The 21070-nt window shown below is 38.3% G+C and overlaps 2 protein-coding genes across 2 annotated transcripts; one reads left to right on the forward strand and one right to left on the reverse strand.

The window, feature by feature from the left end:
- Positions 1–2554: 2554 nt before the first annotated feature.
- LOC114611253 (olfactory receptor 10G9-like) lies at positions 2555–3579 on the reverse strand. Its single transcript, XM_028755898.1, has one exon. The coding sequence runs from the start codon at positions 3500–3502 to the stop codon at positions 2570–2572; it is 933 nt and encodes a 310-aa protein (XP_028611731.1). The 5' UTR covers positions 3503–3579; the 3' UTR covers positions 2555–2569.
- A 9510-nt stretch (positions 3580–13089) lies between these two features.
- Positions 13090–14064, forward strand: LOC114611113 (olfactory receptor 10G6). Its single transcript, XM_028755763.1, has one exon. It carries the CDS (start codon positions 13129–13131, stop codon positions 14062–14064), a length of 936 nt encoding a protein of 311 aa, XP_028611596.1. The 5' UTR covers positions 13090–13128.
- Positions 14065–21070: the final 7006 nt, after the last annotated feature.

Raw genomic sequence — 21070 nt, forward strand, 5'->3', positions numbered from 1 at the left:
ATAAACGGGTTACCCCATGTCTCAGATCTATCCAGTGCCTGTTCTCTACATAAAAACTCGTGAAGTCCGTGTGGCCATCACTTGACTTCTGTTGGCAACTATGTGCCACTGTTTCTTGCACCATCTTTTGTCATCAATTCAAACATCCACATTCCTAATATCTATGTAGTTTTGAACGTTCCGGGGAATTTTATCAATTGATTTCAATGTGGGAACTCATCCTTACACTTGAGGCTTACTAACTCTGAATTACATAAAAGTCTAATGTCTTAGCAGCTTCCAGACACAACAGAGCTGATACACTTATGGACTCTCAGAGACTGTGGAAGCACGCACAAGAACGACCTCAAGAAAAGGGGAAATAGACACAAAGCCCCACTCCTAACCAAGAAATATTTGCAATTGATAGCTACTATGAAAAAGGATATCAGTTTTCTCTAGTGAAATGTCACTGTATGTATCAGCCTCACATTACAACAGGCTCCATACACAGAAGTTGATTGCCAAAACAAAATGGACTACATAGATTTCTGTGTATTTTGTTCCCTTTTTATATATTCCTTTTTTGTCTTGCTGAGGGTTTTTTGTTTGACTTAGGTATACATTTTCTTTTTTTTTTAAGAGAGAAAAGTGTACAGTTGGGTGAGTGAAGAAGTTCAGAGAGATTTGGAGGAGGGAAAACAGTATGATCAAAATATATTATATGTTTAAATTTTTTTAATAAACTGTAAATAAAATTTAATGAAATTTGATGTTGTAAAGTAGTCTCCCTTTTAGACCTTTATTGCACCAAGAATGAGTAATTTCTCTACATAATTTTTTAAATTACAGCTATAATTATTTTACTAATTATAAGGATTTTTATTAGATATATTCAAGTATATTCTTGTCTGTTTAGATTTGTTACATTCTGACTAGTGAAAATGAAATCCAAAACTTGAAATATATGGTATAATGAATTCAACCTAATGCATAATTTGTCTGATTAGACTCTTTTGATTGTTTGCTTCAAAATAACACTATCTAAGGGAATGTCATAGAAATTACTAATATAAGCAATCAAACTAAACTGTGTTTTATGTCTACATTATGAGATATAGTCAAATGCATTCTAATTTACATAAATACTTCACAATAACTTATTGAATATGTCCGTCTTTCTCTGTTGCAAAGCAGGTTATCTTTGTCATGTGAACAATTACCTGTGTCTTTATTTTTCAGTCTCCTATATTTTTGTTAGACCTCAGGTGAATACTCGACTGAATTGTTGACAATCTTTAATGAGTGGAGGGTTTTTTTCAGCTTGTTAGATGTTGTAAATTGTCTCATTTCTTTCTTTTTTCAACATTACTGTGACAGCATGGAATCATATGAATACACAGGTGAGGGCCACTGGTCTAAGTCAATAGAAAATATAGGGGAGTTTAATACTGATTCTCCTAGACCATGAACACAATCCAATCCTCCATTTTGATGTATATAACTGTTGTTGGTGAAATATGTATGACTACCATATGCATACTTGATACTTGTCGAGACCAGAATAGGGTGTCAGAGCTCCTGAAAATGAGATGTTAAACTGTTGTATGCTAACATATGTGCTGGAAACCTAACACAGGTTCTCTGCAAAAACGTCAAGTACTCTTACCAATGACCACCTCTAAAACCTAAATACTTGTGGTTTCATTATATCGACTCTTAATAAACATAGTCAAAATAATAATTCCATAATGCATTCTGTAAGTATCTCTAGATCATCATTGAACCATTGCTTTAAAGCACACATTATGTGTATACACAAAAAAATATAATTTCAGCCAATTGTTGCATACTGAAATAGTGTCCTATTTTTGCCTACCAGAGCATTAGCATTTCAAAAAAACATAAATTTGTATAAAGATATAATAATTGGGCATATACACTGTATATTATATATCATGAGGTTTTTTAATACGTTAGCATTACACTAGAAATATATCTACTCTAAATACAAACAGAACTAGTAAAAGAAAAAATCTACATTTGAAAAGCCACAGCAATGGGATAACATGACTTCTGGTAACTGCGGCTGCTTCTGAAAAGTAGCGAGATGATTGCATATTCATAAACTCATTTGCATGACATAAACCATTTAGAAAGCAATGCGTGAGCTCAGCCTAAAGAAAAACAGCCTTCACACTGGATCTTGATTAAAAAAAATGAATAAAGCCGGGCGGTGGTGGCACACGCCTTTAATCCCAGCACTTGGGAGGCAGAGGCAGGTGGATTTCTGAGTTCGAGCCCAGCCTGGTCTACAGAGTGAGTTCCAGGACAGCCAGGGCTACACAGAGAAACCCTGTCTTGAAAAACCAAAAAAAAAAAATGAAAAAAAAATGAATAAATTTTAGGAGAGAGATTATAAAGAAGAATATGAGCACATTTACCATATATGATGGATACAACTGTAATTTTTAAGACCATTAATAAAGTATAAATTGTTTAAATCTGAAGACGGTGGTCTTAAGCAATGATTTATAGCTAAGCTATATTACTGATGTTTTTAAAACTAAATGTCTCTTTCGCAGTGTTATTATCTTTGAGAAAATGTTACTTTGTCTTTGAGTTTAACCAGTGCTTTCTTCACTTCCTTGTTCCTCAGGGTGTACACAATAGGGTTGAGTAAGGGTGTCAGCACAGTGTAGAAAACTGTCACCACTCCATCCACAGCATCCCTGGAACCTGGCCTCAGGTAGATAAAAACACAGGGCACAAAGAAACAGAGGACCACTATGCAGTGTGAGGCACAGGTCTGGAAAGCTCTGTGTCGGCCCTCTGAAGTGCGGATCCTCAGGATAGAGCAGACGATGGACACATAGGACAGTGAAATCAGAAGAAAGCAGCCTGAAGCCACTACCCCAATGTTCACAAAGATGACCATCTCAATGGCTGAGGTGTCTGCGCAGGCCAACTTGAGGATGGGAGGTCCATCACAGAAATAATGCTGGATCTGGTTGGGTCCACAGTAGGGCAAACGGAAGGTCAGTGTAGTCTGGACAGCAGAGTGCAGGGAACCAGTGAGCCAGGTTCCTGCTGCCAGGAGGGCACACACTCTCCCGCTCATCATGCTGCTGTACCTGAGTGGGTAACTGATGGCCAGGTAGCGATCATAGGACATGACTGTGTAGAGGAAACACTCGGTGCTACCCAGGAAGTGGAAGGAATAGAGCTGTGCCACACAGCTGTGGAACGAGATAGCCCCGCCTTCTGGTGACAACAAAATCATTAGCAGTTTGGGTACTGTGACTGTGGAGAACCACATATCGATAAAGGAGAGGTTGGTGAGGAAGTAGTACATGGGTGTGTGGAGGTGGGAATCTACCCTGATCACCACCAGGATGAGAAGGTTTCCCAACACAGTAAGAATATAAATTACAAGGAAGAGTCCAAAGAGTGTGGTGTCCAGAACTGGTGGGTGGGGAAGACCTGAGAGAAAGAACGTGATCACTACACTTCCATTTAACATTTCTTTTCATCTTTTGTTTATTTCAATTTGCATGTAACTGAGAACAGAGAATTACTTCTTTCTGTAGCTACTATTGTCACCCATGACATATAATTCTAGCTTTTGCTCAGTTTTGCGTATTTCAAAGCTTCTTCGGTAAAGATGATGAAATGAATTCAGTATCTATTTTCTCTCATGCAAGGACATGTAGAAGGAGACACAGAAATATGCACACACACCACCAAAAAAGAAAAAATTGCCAGAAAAAGAGAATGTCATTTTATTACCTTTCTGCTGGTGTATATTTTAACCTTCCATGACCATAACAAGTACCTGAAACAGTTTTAAAAGAAAGGTTACTGTATTTGATTGGCTGGCCCCATTTCTTTTGTGTTACATAGCAAAAGTATTCATCTCTCGTGACCAGTACATAAAATAAAGAAGATGAAGAAAAGAACAGAGATCCAAATATCCTCTTCTAAGAGCGTTTCTCTGTGATGAGTAGGCCTCTTAGTTAGAACCCATTCCTTAAGTGTTTTCATTACCTTGTCAAGTCTTTACCATCTGAGGTTTTGGATGGACACCTACCTAACCCGGCCACAGCCATCGATATAAGTTACAGAACGTGGTGAATAAAACGCAAATGTAGTACCCACAGCCTTTCTTAGAAGTCGGGTCAGTTGGCTATCTACTCAAGGTATCATCAAAGTTTAATCAAGGAATCATCTGAGAAACTAGTCTCATCTCCAACCCTGGAGCTTCCTCCATCTTTATTGAGATTGGACACGTAACTTCATTCCTTGCACGTTCCAGAGTGAGGTCCTATGTTCTTGGTGGTTAACGGTAGATGACTTTACTCTCAGATCCTTTCAAGTAAACCTGGGTCTCATGACGTCGTCTCAATTCCTACAATGCGGCAGTTAAACTTTGAAAGCTAGAAGAACAACCACTTGACAAAGTGTCAGATAATGCAGTATAGTCAGTGCAAGTGGTACCCCCTATCAAATGTGTGACATCCAGGCACACTGGAGAAAGAGACGATTTCCTAAGAACTGTTTGGCAGCTTTCTGGGAATTCTACCTCTCATTCTCTAGTTTTTCTCCAAAGTTGATGTAAAAAGTTACAGATGCAAGGATTTTGTTGCTTTCATGAGTACTTCTTAAGTTCACAACAACTTTAAGTCATGCTCTTTACCCTCACCTGTCATCTGCCATCAGTAATATCATCTTCTTGAGAAGTCAGTCACGAACAGTAAATAAGATAGACAGTAGAACTCACTACAGTAGTTTGTAACATGATAACAGCTTAATAACTGATTAACTTAATGTCAGTCATACATTATACCCTGTAGAAGCATTACAGACTTGTCCTTTTTGAACTTACGAAAAGAATAAGTATACTATCATTGTGTCTATAGACGATTCTCAGTTTCAGAAGAAGCTTTCCAGAAAGCCTTCATACTTGCTACTGCTATTGGTGTCCACAATCTCCCCCTGACTCTCACAGGGCTTCTCGACCTCATACTTGACTTAGATCCTGTTCTTCCTCCATTGATAATCTTCCGTGAGGATCTCAGTACATCAACATCTTATGTGCAATGCCAGAAAGTATCTATTAGGAACCTGACAGTTCATGTTTTCTGAATATTTTGTAGCTTCAATCTCATTAGTATACTGGTGTAGCCTAATTCATCTCCATTTTGGTCAAGTCTATATTGTTTCTTCGACAACTTGTGACCTGACCAAAAAAAAAAAAAAAAACCAAGGCAATTAAGGGAAATTAATATCAAGAAAAATTGAGATCTCATACAGTAGAAATGAGGTATGATTCTTTTTACTTAATAACAATATGGCTATGGGTGTTAATATCTATTCATTGATATTGAATTAATAATAATAATAGTTAATTGTTCTGTGGATGGAGATGCTGAGAGATGCCCACCATTCAAGAGAAATTGGAATCTGCTACTAAGAGACTTAACATAAAATAAAATCTATTTTAACCTCACGCAATGGGTTTTCAGGAGAAATTGAAGTGTCTTTTTTTTTTTCAACTGTGAGATAGTAGAGATAGGTTTGCTACAGTTATCAACTTTACTTCAGGACTCATTAAATGGAGAAAGTACAAGCCTAAAAATTCTACCATATCAACTGAATGGAAATCACAAAGAAGACTTCATATATTTTATCAGGTTATATCAATGGTTGGAATTCCCACCAGAGAGGTCAATATTTGACTTGCTTTAATACTTTAACAACAAGGTCACTATTTCTAACCACCCTGTAGATAGATAGATAGATAGATAGATAGATAGATAGATAGATAGACAGATGCTAGACAGATGCTAGACAGATGCTAGACAGATAGACAGGCATATAGACAGACAGATAGACAGATGATAGACAGACAGACAGACAGATAGATAGATAGACTAGATAGACAGATAAATATATATATATATGTATATGTATATATATATATATATATATACATATACATATATATATATATGCATGCCTAGGTGTAGTTCATCTAATAGGAAAACTAGCTGACAAAAATTAAATGATTGCCAAATAACTTTGCTGTATATAAAGTTAAAGTCAGGGAAAAATGAGACCAGAAGAAAAAATTTATTAAACTTAAATAAAACTCACCTTACATGATACGATTTATTGCAGGAGAAAATTCATCTGAGGTTTTCCTCCAAAAGTTTCACCTCCTACATGCTGAAGGGAGATACTAACTAGTCTGTAAGCTATCACTCCCAGAACCGATACACCAACTTAACAAAAAATGGTCCATTTCTGATCAGCAGCCAAGTACAGCAAGTGTGGAGACTGGAAATCAACATGGCTATGAACATGTTTTTAACGTGGTTGACATAGTTCCCTGTCTCAGAGGAAGAAATCGGGTTTCCATATTCCCTCAATGAGTACAAAAACAAGAAGCCACCAAGGAAAACTTTTAATAAGTAGGCACATCTCCCTATACATTTCTCTCTTGAATCCTCCTAGGACCGTCCATGTCTCTTGAATATTTACCCCTAAGAAGGGAAAAGCTCTTTCTGTGGTGAAATACTACGTGCTCGCCATTGAATACTGCTCTGAATCTGTACGGTCATCCCCTTCTGCACTCCTGTTCAGTATCACTGTCTCTTTCACCATCTTTATATACAGATAATGCACCCAAAATTTCCAAGTTTTCCTGTTATTGCTTAGCATTTTGGACTCATTATTTCTAAAAGAGTGCCTACAGACCATGATGACTTCTGAATTGTACATCATGATCATATGTTATTTATTCTGTACCTTTTTTTTTTTTTTACAGACCTAAAGAGCACTTATGCTAGCTTCTTGATAAATTCACTCATCAGGGGTTTCCTTTATTTCCTTTTTTGGGGATATGAGTGTTTTTCGTATGGGTTTACCTGAGCACTTTTTACAAATAGAAAACACCAGTACTGTCATCATTTAGGTATCATTCACTTTTCAGTGTTTTTAAATAGTCTAAGAAATTTGATCCAAAGATTTCAGTATAGTTACACAGTTGCTCTGTTGTTTTACAGAAGTTTACTCATGTAAAATGTTCATCAGTTTTCTGTTACATAATAGTACTTTAAATGATTATCCTCATTTAATTATTTGGGTTTAATTTTGCTTTAGAACTTATGTAGAGATAGTTTTACTTCCTACATATTAACATGGGGATCAGCTCATTAGCTGATGTGCCCTTTAAGAAACTTAATTTTCCGATTATCATTTCCTTTCCGCAAATCACTTAATGTGTTTCACCTGCTACATTATGATTAAACCACGAAAGCCTTCTCTCCCAGTGAGATAACGGAAGTACGCTGTATAATTTTGTATGTTTAGCTTTTCTGTCTGCTTACCTTATATATCTTTACCTAAGTATCACAAAGCCTGGTGTACCTAAAGCCACAGTCTGCATGCGATTTTCTGACACATGCTTTGTCAACCGGAGTCAAGACTTTTCTCATTTGAAGTTCCAGATAACCCAAAATAATCATTTGAGGAAGACTGCCTTTCTCTATTACATTGAGCATCCATTTGCTGCCTGCACTGTTGTATATCATTGTTCCTCGGGGCGCTCTGATTTGCTATTTGTCCATCCTCATTCAAATACTATCTCCTTAGGAGGATTCTATGTGTAGGTTTATGACTCTTCCCTTTTTTTTGCTTTTAATCTCTTTAAGACTATCTCAGTCATTTGCGTCATCTGTTCCATTTCAACGTGGTGTCCACGTTAAGATCTACGTCTCCATCTGTGCAGAACACACTGAAAAGTTTTCATAATGCTTCAAATCTATACAACTGCTTTAGCAGAATTGGGATCTTGAAAATGTTAAATCTCCCCCATCTATTGATATACCATGATCCTTTGTTTCATTGGCAACTTTTACGTTGATCTCAAAAGTACTTTGCTAGCGCTATTGTGATAGCGTTAGTCATCTTTATTTATGCTAATTCATAATCAGTCAGCGTTATTGACACTACGCAAGATGAGTTTTCTATGGTTGTTTATGCACTGTGAAGTGTTACACTGCCCATGTCCATAAAATTTAACACTTCTTTGTTACCAAATGACCCTGGTAAGAAAAACTGATCTCGGAATCACTGGTCTATAGGTTTAATAGATGCATTATATTTTGTGTTGAACTGTCATGAATCTAGATGACGCAACACACGAGAATAGTTTCACACCACACATACATGCACTACAACAGAGTGCTAAGTAAATCGCTGCTTGTACATCCATTGATTTTTCATTCAACCCCAGCAGTTTTCGTGTCCGTTTTTTCAATACTCAAAGTCACGTTGCAATAAATTAGAATATGCATTTTCAGATACTGATGTGGATATAGATGCTATTATAAAATTTTATTTGTCAAACAGTTGCACATGATACGCTTCTGGCATGTATTTGAATTTGTATATGCATATATGGTCACCACATGCACACACACAGACATATCTTGGCATAGAATTTCTGGGTCATATGTTTGGTTTGTTAACTAAGGATTTGTTGATAGGGCTTAAAATCTTCACTCCCTCCATACATGGTTATAGCCAACTTTTTCATCTTAGAGTATCAGTGAGTCTAGAGCATCTTCCAATTCTATTGTTAAAATTCTCACTTTCCAAATTTAAAAAAAAAAACGAGAATTTTTCATTATTTTTGTTAGATGATATTGTGCACTGGATTTTTTTCTTTCATAGATAATTTTTCTTCTTGTTCATCATTACTGTTCACTACATAACAACTTAAACAGGAAAATGCAGGCTTTGGAGTGAGAAATAATATTCACAGTGCCCATATCTGACAAACAGTTGAGATCAAAATTAGACTATGTCTACGAACTGACAAAAACTGTCCTTCAAATGGAAGATTAGGCAAAGCTGTACATTAATAATTCACAACAGAACAAAGTCAAACAGTGTCACAAAGCTATTTGTATTCATTAGTAGTTGGTGTAGTACAAAATTTCTAACAGGGAGTTTGGGGAGATAGAAGGCTCTCGAAAAGCACTTGGATAAAGCGCTTCCTGAGTAACTACGAAGGCCCAGGTGGAAAAGAATAGAGGAAGTCACCCTACCTCAACCACTGGTTTCCACAATAGAGCGTGTTGTGTGTGTGTGTGTGTCTGTGTGTCTGTGTGTGTGTGTACGCATGCTTAAAAGACATACACAAGCACGCATATACCACGAGTACATTCATGAGAAAGAGAGACAAATGCAGAAGACACAGTTCCAAAGTATTAAAGTATGTCGTACTTGCTACAATGTTACTTTTATTTTTAGGTAAACTGTAGCTGCTGCTTGTGTTTATTTTTTAATCACAACCATCACTTAATTTTATACTAATAATCTGATTTGTTGTGTGTAGTTTTAAAAACATGCTTACTCTTTCTTGGGAGCTCTACCCGAGTTTCCAGCTGTGTTCAGAGAACAGCCACCGTCATGTTGCCGGCTGGTAGTTTCCTGAGAGCACCGCCAGTTCCTCCACTGGCTTTGCTAAGCTGCCCAACAACTGGAGCTACTTTCTCCTCCCACCTGAGTCACAGTGGATGAAAAACACCAGACAGTCTTAATATTTTAAAAACATGCTAGATAACACAACTAGAAGAATATTCTGCCACATACTCCTTAGCCCCACAGTGGCTTGCGAAGACTACAAACTATCAATCCCTGAGACCTACATGTCTGTCCTTCCTATCAGCCCCAGTGCCTGGTCTGAATCTCAATCCTTTCTGAGTCCACGATCGTCCTTTTGTCTTCCTCCTGGGACCCAAAATCCTGCCTTATCCTTAGTCCAGCAATTGGCTTCTGCTGTCTTTATTGACCCAATCAAGAAACAATTAGGAAACTAGAGTACAGTTATCAGCCCCTCCTCCTACAACTATTCTTATGCCCCTTCCTCTACAGTCACATATCTGACCTGTCTTTTTCGCTTTAGAAAAATGGTAAAAGGTTAACTACACTTTTGCCCTTGCTTTCTCCACAAACTAAAGTTATCTCAGTCAGAAATTAACAACAGTCAGAATTAATTAACAGTCAGAATTAAGTACTGTGGCTATGGTTTAGTTTTAGTTTTCTCTACTGCTATTTAATATCTAATGCTGGCATACTGTTTTGATTAATTCAGCTATCCTTACTCGGATTTCCACTTTTTGCCAATATAAACCTCATATCAGCACAGACAGTGAGTGAATAAACTTATACATTAATGCTTCCTTCTAACAGAATGTATTCCTGGAATGCAGTTATTACACTTCAGTATCTGTATGTCCAAATTCATAAGAAAAGCTTGTCTTGCTTGCAGAAAGAGAGTTTAAAAAGCATAAAGACTAACAACATGAATAAATAAATCTCTTTCAAAAATCTGTGATAGCTTTTCACGACAAATTCTTTTGTTTCCCTCAGAAAATACCACTGATTCTTTTATCTTTTAAAATACTTATGATAATTATTGGTGTGCTTGTGTGTATAGTAGCAGGGTGAGTCACATGCCTGCCTTGGTGGAGCTCTGTGAAACAGGTTCTATCCGGTTACCTGTAAGCCAGTTCTAGAAAATCAAACTCAAGTCATCAAAATCAAAATCAAGTCATCAGGCTTGGGAAGAAAGCACCTTTCCACACTGACCTGTCCAAGCAGCCTGAAATCCTTCTCACTTAACTAGGTCACTCTACTTCCAGTACAAAGACTCTCCTACCTTCTGAGTCCCAGTCATCCTTGTCCTTCCTTCATGCTCGCTTCCCCTTCTTCACTCTTTCTTAGACCAAGTTTTATTCTATCCCATTTTTAATTGTATTTCAAAATGGAAAAAGATAAGATAGTGTCCCTTTGGAAGAAGTCTCTCCTCCTTCCTTCCATATACCCATTCATGTAGAAAATCAAGCTATAGGATATCTAGAGTTAACTAACAACAGTCATTTCGTTTCCCTAATAGATAAAACATCTTCCCTAAATGTACACTTTTCAAAGGAATATTAGACTAGGAGTGCTTCCTATAATGGAAGGATGATGTAGCTGGAGTTCTAAGTTCCTTCCACCTTACTCTCCCCATGAAAAGTGATTTATTACCAAAGATAAGCCTGATTTACCCTTCCCATCATCGGGAGGTAAGGGAAATAGTATTCATGCAAGAAAGAAATAGATAGATGAACACAAACCGAAGTACTTGGTATGATTCCTTATTTATAGAATAGTTTATTGAAAATAGGTCAAGTATAATGTGGTATTTCACAAATGTGCTCCTTAAAATGTAGAGTAACAATGTATCTAATAATTAAATTATCTTAAACACTAGACAAGACATGTTTCAGCAGGTGTTTGCTATTTATAGTTCACCAACACTGGTTCAGAACTACAAGCTTCTCTATGCCTAGAACTGAATGAATTCATTCATTTGTCTACATAGACTTGAATAGGATTAATTCACTCAATTGTATGACATCATCTCTTGTAGATATTCTTACTTTCTATGATTCCATTTCTTCAGGGTAACATTGTATGCATTTTGAGTCACATCTTCCAAGGCCCTTACAATCCACCTGCTTTCTGTCAGGATAACCAGACACCACTCTGTCCCAGATGGTATGACATACTAACCCTGACCCTAGTAAGTTACTCCAAGTTAAATTTGAATGGTACATTTAAAGTAATTAATATGTGGCATTCATTTAATACCCTTAACTTTAAAGTTCTTTCGATTTCCACTCAGGCCTTCAAAGGATAATTGAGCAATTCAACATTAGCTGAGGTTTCAAAGTGAGAAAACTAAAACCCAGAGAAGGGGAAGAGGTCTCTCCGTGCATTACCAAGTACTCCCTCTTATCAGGATCCTTTGCTACAATTAAGCAATTAATTATCAGGGACATTGCTAGCAATTAAGCAATATTCTAAAGGGTCTGCTGCTAACAAAGCCCAGTGAAATTTATTTCCACTTAGGAAGTAAATTGTCCCCCAGTGGAAAATGCAGAGGTGATCCCACAACCCCCTTAACTCCTACCCCACTGAGACTGCAGGAAGAAAGAACCTGCTGGGCAGAAAGCAAGACTCCAAAGAAAGCAAGGCCAAAACCAAGGGACCGCACAGCCAGTAGCATCACAGAGGCTATAATAGAGGGAAGCAGAAAGAGCATAGCTTCACAAGCAAGCCGTGCTACCCATAAAGCTGCAGAAATGGCTCTCCTTAAGAAGCAGCACTATGCAAGAGAAAACTGAAAGGAACCTCCGGAAGACACCTCACTGCAGACTCTCACGTAAGCAGAGTTCATCAGCAAAGTCCAAGAGGGAGAGAGAGGTACAGTAATGGGGATCCTGAAATGCAACTTTATTAAATGTGACAGGTTTGGGGAACAGAGGAGATAGTTGAGACCTTACACATTACCCCTGAGGGAAGAGACTTTGAGTACTATTTACCAACTGTCAATCTGATCACAGAGTGTTCTGATCCAGATAGTCTCCATAGACAACCTTACCTAGTACAGAAAATGCAGGGTGTATTTAACAATGATGACAAGATTATATGGGCCCTGGTACCCTCAGTCATGAGCCTTCTTGAGCATTGCATGGACACCAATGCTGGATACTATAGTGTGCAAACTTCGAACAGCAATGTCTGTGGCAGTACAGAAGGTTGAAAGGGTAAGACCTGCAACAAGGACTGATAAAATGAATAAAATACTGCAGTAAAAGGTCTGTGTTCTCACTCTCTTAAAAAAGTAAGATAAGTACTATCTTCCGACCATGGTGACTAGACCTGAAACTACGGGAAGCAAAACTATGGATAAAGAGATTAGTTCATTAGCTTTAATCCTACGATGTTCCTTGCAAGCATATAGAATCTCAGTTGGATGGGATGGGGGGAGCGGTAAGGAACAAGAGAGTGATACAGAATAGGGGAAGAAGGAGGGAAAGACAGAGAGAGAGGGAGAGAGAGAGAGAGAGAGAGAGAGAGAGAGAGAGAGAGAGGAAGAAGGAAAAGAAGGAGGGAAGGAGGAAAGGGAGAAAATCTTTTTTTAATGCCTGTTTAAGAAAAATGCAGAATATATGTTCCATATCTAGAGACTTCACAAGAACCTTGAGACTTTCCTTCTGTCTTCTGCCAGATGTGATTGTCAAGGACATGCAAAGCGGCAACCAGACGTCTGTGTCTCATTTCATTCTGGTGGGCCTGCACCACCCACCTCAGCTCGGGGTACCACTCTTCTTAGCCTTCCTTGTCATCTACCTCCTCACTGTCTCTGGCAATGGGCTCATCATCCTCACCGTCTTGGTGGACATCCGGCTCCACCGGCCCATGTACTGGTTCCTCTGTCACCTCTCCTTCTTAGACCTGACGATTTCTTCTGCTATTGTTCCAAAAATGCTATCTGGCTTTCTCTTGGATAGTAGAATTATCTCCTTTGGGGGCTGTGTGATTCAGCTGTTTTCTTTCCACTTCCTGGGCTGCACTGAATGCTTTCTTTACACACTCATGGCTTATGACCGATTCCTGGCGATCTGCAAGCCTTTGCACTATGCGACCATCATGACTCGCAGCGTCTGTAACTACCTTGCTTTGGGCACCTGGATCGGAGGAACCATCCACTCACTTTTCCAAACGAGTTTCATATTCAGGCTACCATTCTGTGGCCCAAACCGAGTTGACTACTTCTTCTGTGACATCCCTGCCGTTCTCCGTCTTGTCTGTGCAGACACCACCATCAATGAACTGGTCACCTTTGTAGACATTGGCTTCCTGGCCCTCACCTGTTTTATGCTCATCCTCACTTCCTATGGCTACATCGTGGCTGCCATTCTACGAATCCGGTCTGCAGATGGGCGTCGCAATGCTTTCTCTACCTGTGCTGCCCACCTCACGGTGGTCATTGTTTACTATGTACCGTGTACCTTCATTTACCTACGGCCTGGCTCACAGGAACCTCTGGATGGGGTGGTAGCCGTCTTCTACACGGTTGTTACTCCCTTGCTTAACCCCATCATCTACACACTACGAAATAAAGAGATGAAGGCAGCTTTGCGGAGGCTGGGAGGCCTCAGAGAGGTGCAGCCTTGTTGACTTCACCCAGCACAGGTTTTCTGTACACACAAGCACAAGGATGAGAGTCATCGTTGAAACTCTGATAATCATGATTCCTAAATTCTCTACAGGACCTTTATCTTACCACGCCTCACTTACTCTCCTTGAGATTCATTTTTGGTAAAATACACTTTAACGAGATGATCTTCAATGACCCCATACTTTGAGATTCATGTCTTCTGTAACTACTGCAGTCCCACACTCCCTGTAAAAAGTTCTGATCGAAACTCTCAAAGCTGGACGGGGGAGGTCATTGAGAAAGCGGTAATGGGGCTAACAGAAAAGGATTGAAATCTTCAGCCAGAAATAGTCACATCCACCATTTCTATCCTTGATGATGCAGGCAGTTAAACACATTATGCATGATTTGCTTTTCCCTAAGGTATATTTCTATCTGCATTTGTTAGACATTTTACTTTGTTTCATTTGTTTCGAAGACATGATGTGAGATTTTAAGCATCCAGATTTAAACTAAATAGAAAGGCTATTCAAGTACAAGTTTTTAATCTGAGTAGGTTTTTCCGTTCAGTAATAATATTCTCACATTGGAAGGGTCACAGAAAAATTAATAGTTAGAATAATTGATTTCAAAAAAACTAAAGTTTGATCTTAAAAAATATACTGCTTGGTGTTGCGATGCCGGGGGCTATTGTAGACAGATTTTTATTTACATTTTTAAATTGTGAAATAGGTTATCTAGTTAATACACATACATATCAACTCTTTAAATGACTATGTCTAAGTCACAAGTGAGTGAAATGTAAATGTGTAACTTTACACAGAGTTCCAAAGAACTTACCAAGCTACTTGGCTTATACTAAGCTTACATGTCATACTCTCCCTCTGTCCAGGTGTCATGCCTGTTTATGGTCCATGGAGGTGATGAACTATATAACCCAGTTACTACAAAGGCAACTATATATCAATAATGTTTTATAAGTCTATTTGAGATGATATGTACTCATGATATGTGTGTACTTGGCTAATTTTTTGAAAACGTTCACCAAGGTGCAACCACCCCTACCGATGAAATTTGAAAACTGCTCTACAATTGTGTTCCAACTTGGTCCACAGCTATAGGAATTTAATAATCTACTTTCTGTTTCACAAATCTACAATGACTTCCTCCATACACACACACACACACACACACACAAACATTTCATGCCTGATTTTCTTTTGCTTTACATGACTTTTAGGTTCATCCATATTACAGCATGTGTAGTGACAATTCTGGAATTTTGGTTTCTTTAAAAACCAAAGAAATATTGTAAGAATGGACTTTCATTTTAATCCTAGATCTGGAGATATGGGGCTGCTTCGGACTGTCCACAGCAGCTGATTATGACTTGCCCCAGGCTCTAGCAGAGGCATGTTTTTACCACCTGCAGATAATTTCTACAACTGTGTGATGTTTAGAATGCTGGGAACTTTTCAGAGCATTTATAAATGCTAGGAGACCAAGAGGCAGGGTTGATGGTTGTTGGTCATTGGTAGGGTGGGGGTTAGTTGCTGTTTGTTAGTATTTGTGCTCAAAGAAGAAACAAAAGGAAAGAAATTAGATTCAGGGATCTCTCTCTCTCTCTCTCTCTCTCTCTCTCTCTCTGTCTTTGTCTCTCTGTCTCTGTCTCTCTCTGTCTCTATCTCTCTGTCTCTGTCTCTCTTTCTCTCTCTCTCTCTCTCTCTCTCTCTCTCTCTCTCTCTCTCTCTCTCTCTCCCTCTTTCCATCTTTCTTTCCTATATACTGACAGGGGTTGGAACCAGGGGTAAAGTGTGGGGAAAAAGGAGAATAACAAAGTAGCAAAGACCAGCTACAACATGTCATTATATCAGTATTTTTATAACTGTGAGGTATTCTGTAATGCACACAATTGCCACATTTTATTTATCTACTTATCTCTTAGAATGTTTCTCTGTATTTTGTTGACTCTGGACAACTTGTTTTCATTTATTTACTTACTTATATATTTACTTTTAACATGACAAAATATAATAAGATAAAGCAAAAACCATAATGTTGAGGCTGGACAAGGCAATCCAACAGAAGGATAAGATCCCCAAGAGTCAGCATAAAAGTCAGAGACCCACTCATTCACACACTGGGGAACTCCATAAAAGCACTACACTGAAAACTGTAATATATACACAAAGGACCTGGTGCAGAGCCCTGTAGACCCTGTGCTTGCTGTTTTATGGAAAGTGTACAAGATGATGAAGGAAACACTAAACTGAAAACCATAGTATATACACAGAAGATCTGGTGCAGACCTGTGTAGTCTCTGTGCTTCTTGATTCAGTCTTTGTACATTGCTCTGAGCCTTGCCTAGTTGGGTCAGAGGGCCTAGTTCTCCTGGAGTCCTCCGTTCCCTCTGGCTTTTATATTCTTTCTATTTCCACTTCCCTTTGGTTCCCTGAGATATGAAGGGAGCAGTTTGACAGAGAAATTCCATTTAGACTACCTCTCCACATAATAATAATATCTGGATGTGGACCCAGCATCTGCTCCCATCTGATGCCAGAGGAAGCTTTTCTGATGATGACCAAATCAAACACTGATCTGTGACTATAGCAGAATATAGTTCAGGGTTATTTTTTCTTTTTTTAATTTAATTTATTTTTTTTGCTTATTCACTTTATATCCAGCTCATTGCCCCCTCTTGATCACCCCCATCAACAATCCTTCCCCCATCTCCCCTCTCCTGCTCCTCTGAGCAGGTGGGGCTCCCCAGGTATCCCCCCCACTCCTTGGCACATCGAGTCTCTGCAAGTCTAGATGCTCCCTCTCCCTCTGAGGCCAGACAAGGCAGCCCAGCTAGTAGAACATACTCTATGTACAGGCAACAGCTTTTGGAATAGCCTCCATTCTAGTTGTTTAGGGAAGGTCAAGCTGCACATCTTCTACATATGAATAAGGAGGCCTAGGTCCAGCCTGTGTATGTTCTTTGGTTGTTGATATAGACTCTGAGATCCCCAAGGGTTCAGGTTAGTTGGCTGTTGGTCTTCCTGTGGAGTTCTTGTCCCCATCAGGGCCACAATCCTTCCTCGTATTCTTCCTTAAAAGTCCCCAAGCTCCATCCACTGTTTGGCTGTGGGCATCTGGATCTGTCTGAGTCAGCTGCTGTGTGGAGCCTCTCAGAGGACAACATGCACCTGTCTGCAAGCATAACAGAGTACCATTAATCATGTTAGGGATTGGTGCTTGCCCACGGAATGGGTCTCAAGTTGGGCCAGTTATTGGTTGGCCAATCCCTCAGTCTCTGATCATCCCCCATGTCTGCATTTCTTATAAACAGGGTAAATTTTGGGTTGAAAGTTTTATGGGTGGATTGGTGTTTCTATCACTCCACTGGGGTTCCTGCCTTGCTACAGGAGATGGCCTCATCAGGTTTCATATCCTCAATGTAATGAGTCATAGCTAAGATCATTCTCCTTGATTCTTGGATGCCTTCCTCTATTCTAGGCCTCTGTCTTATCCTGGAGATGCCCCCCACCTTCTCACCACTGTCAGTTGCAGATTTCCATTAATTTTCATGGCCATCTAGCCAACTCTCCTGCCCTTCCCCATACCAGATCCTGAACCCCGCCCACATTCCCCTCCCCAGCCCCTCTCTCTCCCAATTCCTTTCCTCCATCTTCTTCTTATGACTATTTTATTCCCCTTTCTAAGTGAGATTCTAGCTTCCTCACTTGGGCTTCCATCTTGTTTAGCTTCTTTGGGTCTTCGGAGTGTAACATGGTACCCTGTGTGTATAGAAACACAGTGTTTATGTTTTAAGAAACTGCTGAACTTTTCCTCACAGCAGCCACCCCACACTACATTCCTAGCAACAAGCTCTCTACATCCTATCTGAAGCATACATACTAGTTTCCCTTTCCTTTGTATCATGGCCATCATTCCTATCCTTTGCCATACTGTTGTTGGGATAACTAGAAAATTCAGTGGGGAACGGCGCTTATTGCTAAGCTTGTAGACTTGATTTCTATCTCCAGGACTCACATAATGGAAGGAAAAACATGCATCCCAGACGCTGTCCTCTGATTTCCACACAAGCTGCATAGCACATACATATCTCTTCAAGAAAAATAAGTATGGGCAGAAGAATTGCCTCAAATTTGAGGTCAGCCTGAGCTTTATAGTAAGTACCCAGTCAGCCAGTAAAAAACCATGTCTCAAAAATTAAAAATAAGAAGAACAAAGCAGATAAAAACAGCATATATAAATTACAAATAATTAACTGGCATCACTCATCTCAATTAAAAATTACTACGTAGGGCTGGAGAGATGGCTCAGCGGTTAAGAGCACTGACTGCTCTTCCAGAGGTCCTGAGTTCAAGTCCCAGCAACCACATGGTGGCTCACAACCATCCGTAATGAGATTGGATGCCCTCTTCTGGTATGTCTGAAGACAGTGACAGTATATTCATAAATAAAATAAATAAATAAATCTTTAAAAAAAAATTACTACGTAGACATTTTAACAGAATTATATCTCATAATAAAAAATGTAATAGTGTTGAAAGTACCATATAAGCCAAAAGTTAGACCATTGTTGGCTAATTAATCCATATCCTATTTTATATTAACAGATGTAAGAAAAGAATAATATAGGTATGTTCACAAATACTCAAAATGTCTGGAAGAAAACTAGCTGTGCTGATCATCAAAATCCATCTTAAAACTTCTACACTTAAGGCTCTGTGATACTAATATCTGATACATATTAAATGATGGAATGGAATAGAAACTCAGGAGATAACTGCAAGCACCTAAGGATGTTTAGTGTGTTGCTACCCTGGTACCTTTACTGGGGGAAGCTACATTCATCTTAATTTATTTTGTTTCATTTTTATTGGCTTCTTTAAAAGTGAGTAGTCACGTGCTAAAAGATAAAATAATATGTTGAGAGATAGATTTTATTTAAGCTGAAAAAATAAAAACAAGTCATCCCTGATGGCCAGTATCTACATGGCCTAAATCCCACAGCCCCAATCCTCATAGTGTTTTGTCTTTTGTGCTCAAAATCACATCCTGATTCACACTTCAGTTACCAAGAAGCAGAACTACAAAGGCCAAAGATCAAGGTTAATATATGTAGGGACTTTCCTAGATCCTGGAACTATGGACACAGATCTTTGTTGGATTAGGTCTTTATGAATGCAGAGACTTCATTCATTATAGTGATAGCTGGGGAAGTAAAAATAAATAAGGATATGCCAACAGTGTGATATTCATACATGTATTTCCTATTTGCACAGAGAAAAGACTTAGAAATAAAAGCCCCTAGCCGCAAGTAGAGTATACCTAGAATTTCCACCTTTGTTTTATGACGGTGTCTCCAATTTAAAAAAAAAAATTTACTTAACATGGAATCTTCTCTCATACAATATATCCAACCACAGTTTTCCTCTGTCCACTTATCTCAGGTCCATCCTCAACTTCCCGCTTCCCCATACCCACTCCCATTTTATCTCCCTTCAGAAGACAGCAACCAAACACGATAAAAACAAGCTACAGTAGACAAGACAAAAGCCCTCATCTGGGAACGAGTGTGTCTCTGACTCTTGACCTGCTCTTAGGACTCTTTTCTCCTGTGTAGTTGCCATCAAAAGAACTTTTGAGGTGCCATTGAGACTAGGGTTGTAACAGTGATAACATGAGAGGTGTCCAGGACATAAAACAGTAACATTGTGTGAGGACATAAGTAAGTACAGAAAAACTGGAAAATGTCAACTGGTTCAGGTAAAAAGCTGACATTAATTTTATCACACAGACCTAGTGATATCATTGAATATTTGAATAAATGTGTATTAGTAGGCAGTTATTTATAGAATCTGAACCAGTGTGTAGGAGAATTTGACAAGATTAATGTCGAAACATGTCTTCCCCAAAACATTGAACATATGACTATAAACACAATACACTAACATCATTTATGATTTGGGTTGTTTTTTTTTTAAAAAAAAAAAAAAAAACAGGGTAGCACTTTCAGGGATAATAATGAACAAAACCACCCAATTTTTATCTTTTCATCACAAAATCTACTTGGGAGTCATAAACATTTAAAGAAGTTGGGTCAATATAAAGGTGAGTTCTTTTTTTACTTTATTTGGTTCATATGATTTAATAATTTACATTAAATATGTTTTAAAGTAGAAAATATTAAGTGGTTTATTACCATCTTGAGCAATGATTTTCCTAGATTTCTTAAGCAAATTTTTCTAGATTTCTCTATTGCCTTCTAAAGAGCTGCCTGAGTATTATTTGTAACTAATAAAATCACTCTGCTTACCAGGGACAATTCAATGATTGCTAGTACATCAACATATTATCAAGCTATTGCCACAACTGAGTGGTAGAATATTTCTACAACTTGAGAAAGACATTTATGGCTTCTTATACTAATATCTTCATTTCAGGCATCCGCTTCCCTATTTTCTTTTGTTATAAACTGTTTATTTCAGCATAGTCATAAGCATGGAATCATGGTATATAGGATTTATTTCTGGCTATATTTTAGGTACTCCAATAATTTTATGTTCTGTTAATATTTAGCTATGATACATGTTGTGTCTATTCATTCACCGCTTGATGTGCAACAAACTTGTTTCTAGGATTTGACGGTTACAAAAAAAAAAAAAACTACCACAAGCATTTTCCTGAAAGAGTTTGCAGGAACATAAGTTTCATTTAACCTGTAGAGATTCCAAGGAGAGAAAAAAATGTTGACTTCAGTAGATTAAATCATTTTTAACTAAGAAAGAGCCAGGCAGTTTTACATACCTGGTTGTCCATATCGCAGTCCCATTTTGTGTGTGTGTGTGTGTGTGTGTGTGTGTGTGTGTGTATTTCAATTTCTTCATATCTAATATACTTGTTACTCTTTATCTGATTTTCTAAATTTTCATTGCATTCATTTATTTACTTGTTTTGTGTATAAGTACACGGAGGGAACATGTGTGCCATGGTTTATGTTTAGAGGTCAGA

Source organism: Grammomys surdaster, unplaced genomic scaffold, assembly GCF_004785775.1.
Source record: "Grammomys surdaster isolate TR1022 unplaced genomic scaffold, NIH_TR_1.0 126086, whole genome shotgun sequence".
NCBI classification, from domain to species: Eukaryota; Metazoa; Chordata; class Mammalia; order Rodentia; family Muridae; genus Grammomys; species Grammomys surdaster.

Excerpts from the sequence above, each read along its gene's own strand:
- LOC114611113 (XM_028755763.1), top strand. The coding sequence starts at position 13,129 with ATGCAAAGCGGCAACCAGACGTCTGTGTCTCATTTCATTCTGGTGGGC.
- LOC114611253 (XM_028755898.1), bottom strand. The coding sequence starts at position 3,502 with ATGTTAAATGGAAGTGTAGTGATCACGTTCTTTCTCTCAGGTCTTCCC.